General features: G+C 42.9%; 1 protein-coding gene across 1 annotated transcript; it reads right to left on the bottom strand.

Moving 5' to 3' along the window:
• Positions 1 to 492: 492 nt before the first annotated feature.
• On the bottom strand, positions 493 to 3,017 carry LOC117842427 (dirigent protein 21). Its single transcript, XM_034722882.2, has 2 exons — positions 2,437 to 3,017; positions 493 to 747 (listed from the first exon to the last, which is right to left on the bottom strand). Exon 1 carries the CDS (start codon positions 2,962 to 2,964, stop codon positions 2,479 to 2,481), a length of 486 nt encoding a protein of 161 aa, XP_034578773.1. The 5' UTR covers positions 2,965 to 3,017; the 3' UTR covers positions 493 to 747; positions 2,437 to 2,478.
• Positions 3,018 to 3,483: the final 466 nt, after the last annotated feature.

The raw sequence follows: 3,483 nt of genomic DNA, 5'->3' as shown, positions 1-3,483 counted from the left end.
GGCACTCGGCAAAATCTTCTACCGAGTGTCAATAAGCACTCGGCAAAGTTAAACCGTCGGCAAAAAAGATTTAACGGCCAGGCACGATAACGGCGTATTTGCCGAGTGCCAGACGGAAGAACACTCAAAAAAGTAATTAAACTTTGCCAAGTGCCCAGGGAAACATTCGGCAAGTTTAATTGGTTTACTGAGTGTCAAAGACCAAACACTCGACGAAGTAATTAAACTTTACTAAGTGCCCAGGGAAACACTCGGCAAAGTGACTTTCACGGCCAGATTTTTATGGCCTTTTTTGCTAAGTGCATTGGCTTTAACACTCGGCAAACCCTATACACTTGGCAAAAAAGGTACAAAAATAATAGAATTAGGCCTCTTTGTTGAGTGTTATGTCCAAACCACTCGGCAAAGCACCCCTTTGCCGAGTGTTATACTCGGTAAAGTGACCATAGTCACCCTGTTTTAATTGTTTTTTTTACGTATAAAGGACCCCTCTCAAACAAATATCACAGACATATATTAAGCATTACAAGCATATAAATAACATTCACAACACACAAATAAGCGTCATCATCAGAAGATCCGTTCACAACCACAAGTATATGCTTAAGACAAGTAACCCACAAGTATAAGTTCTAGTTTAACCACAACACAAGTAAAGTTTCCAACAAGTCACTGAGGAGGCCACGATGGCCACTGAGGCGACCAAGCTGATGGATCCGATGGTTGATTCGATCCCGCCAACTGATTCTGCACAAAGGAGTAGAGATTGCATAAGTAACTTTTCTATTGTGTGTTCTGCAACCGTATTTTGCTGAGTGCCCCGATCCAAAACACTCGACAAACCCTATTTTTATTTTAATTTCGAAACGGTACAGGCGCTGTTATGGGCCCATGCACTACGTTTGCCGAGTGTTGTCCTGGAAACACTTGGCAAACATTGACTTTGCCGAGTGCCTGGGACCAAACACTCGGCAAAGTTCTTTCATATTTCATGTATGTATAACTTTCATAACGTGCTTTACTAAATTTTTTCCGATATACTTTGAAAAAACCTTATCAAATTCACTTAACAATACATATTTGATTTTTCTATGAATACTATTCCATTATTTCATGCAGTTATCGCTCAAATTTAATTTATCTCCATTAAAATTCTATAATTGCAGTTAATAAATAAAATTATCAAACAGATCCCAAAAATTTCCAAAATTGGACATGAACCAATCTATGCTGTCTATTGCCTGTACAAAATTTTTGAAGTCCAACTCTAACTCGACCGTCACTTTGACTCCAAATTTTAACAAATCCTTCTGAACTCCTAAACTCTTCTTCGGAGATACTCTGGTTTGTAAGTGTCGTACATGAAAAAATGTGCGAAACCTTCCTAATTTTTTTCACAACCTCCACGTATGATATCATGAGATCTTGACAAATCTCATAATTTTAAGACTTGGTTTGCTTTTTTTAGAATTTAAAAATCATTGGACCACACATTTGTGGTCGTGTTTTCTGAACAAAATGTTCGAGATTTCTTTTCATTTCCTGTCTAAGGCCCCAAAATGGACTCAATAACATGAATATGATTTTTTGACTCAACTTATTCCATTATTTGAATCACTTGCCGTTCAAATTTGCCTTAAACCAAAAAATTCCTATTTATGCAATAAATTAATTCAATATAGCAAACTGATCCACAAATATACCAAATTTTAACATGTAGTACCACATGTTGTATGTGGAGAGTAGAAAATGATTGGAGGGTAGGAGAGGAAAACAAATATTATTTTATCTAGTGTCTACAGAAAACACTCGGCAAAGCTTAACTCTCCCGAGTGTCACTAACGGACTCTCGGCAATGTTCTGACAGCCATTAGGGCATCTGGCGAACGTCGCACGTGCCAGTCACGTGCTAGAGAGTTGCCGAGTGCCGTGTTGATTTTTGCCGAGTGTTTCCTCCATGACACTCGGCAAAAAGTAAAAATGCCGAGTGTCTACATGGGTTGCCGAGTGTCCGATGAATTACACTCAGGAAAGTAAAAACACTTGACATTTTTACTGTTTCCCGTAGTGAGTTCAGCTCGAGACTGATATTGGAACGACAAACATTACTCATAACTCATAGTTTAGGAGAGTAATATTTTTCCTATTCGGGAAAACAAATGTAAGTATTCAGTTACAAGCACCAACAAGTTAACCACAAGTAAAGAATGATAGCCAGCAATTCAATTATGCTTCAGGTAAAACATAGGCACCAACAAATTCAGCGCAAGTAAAGAGATAAATGATAGCCAGCGATTCACTTATGCTTCATTAAAACCAAAGGATCAAAGTTGTTCAGACTACTGTACCAAATTAAACGAACGAACGGCGGCCAAATTAAATGAATAATGATTCAGTGCCAAAAGGAAAACAACTACGCGTTAACAAGCTGTTTACCTTGGCAATCTCACCATCCAAGCCGGAACACAGCAGTCTTGATCAAGGATTGACGAAGATCTCGAGGTCGAGGATCTCAGGGGTGACCGTCTTCCACAGCACGTAGCCACGCGCCATCCTGAACTGCCCCGTGCCGCCGACCACCGAGAGCTCCCGCACCGGCGTGCCGACGTCGTCGCGCCCCACGACCGTGAGCGAGCTGCCGGCGTACGGCCCCGACGTGAGCACCACGTTCATGCTCACCAAGAGCTCCAGGTTGGCCACCGACGCCACCATGTAGTAGCCCTGCGCGCGGCCCACGGTGGCCGACGACTGCGACGTGCCCTCGGTCAGCTTGTCGTCGATGACCACCGTGTTGCCGAAGTAGCCGCGCGGGCCGCTGACCACCCGCACGGCCGTCGGTGACGGCCCGCCCGTCACGTCGTGCATGTAAAAGTGCAGGTGTGCCGACGTCGCAGCCGCCACCGCCGGGCCGGCGGCGAGGACTGCGGCCAGCAACATGATGGAGAAGAGCTTGCAGCAAGCCATGAGGGGAGGCTGGAACAGAGTTGCTGTCGGTGCGTTAGCTAGCCTGGCAGTGTGTACGCATATATAGAGAGCAGAAGCAGCAGCAGCGGGTCGGAGAGAACGAGGGTGTGTTTGGTTGGTTGTATCATTTGGTTCGTGTATGAATTGATTCAAAATAATAATGATATTTTTGTTTGGTTGCAAAATAATAATGATATTTTTGTTTGGTTGGGTGAATGGAACCAACTCATCCAGGATAAGGTCATCCCACTAAATATATTATTCTACTCATTAGAGTGAACCATACGGTACAAACTAGCAAATTAGTTGAACCACCCCATCCAGGATTATCCATGCATGCATCATGTGGTGCATGCAACCAAACACACCCAGAGTGAACCATATGGTATAAGCAAATTGGTTGAACCACCCTATCCAGGATCATCCATGCATGCATCATGTGGTACATGCAACCAAACACACCTTGAGTGGATGAAAAAACAAGAGCTCTTTTACGATATATATAAGATTTAAATGTTC

This window comes from Setaria viridis, chromosome 2 (assembly GCF_005286985.2).
Source record: "Setaria viridis chromosome 2, Setaria_viridis_v4.0, whole genome shotgun sequence".
In the NCBI taxonomy this organism is placed as follows: domain Eukaryota; kingdom Viridiplantae; phylum Streptophyta; class Magnoliopsida; order Poales; family Poaceae; genus Setaria; species Setaria viridis.
The sequence above is the reverse complement of the archived record's forward strand: the minus strand, read 5'-3'. Positions and strand labels throughout refer to the sequence as shown.

Excerpts from the sequence above, each read along its gene's own strand:
- LOC117842427 (XM_034722882.2), bottom strand. The coding sequence starts at position 2,964 with ATGGCTTGCTGCAAGCTCTTCTCCATCATGTTGCTGGCCGCAGTCCTC.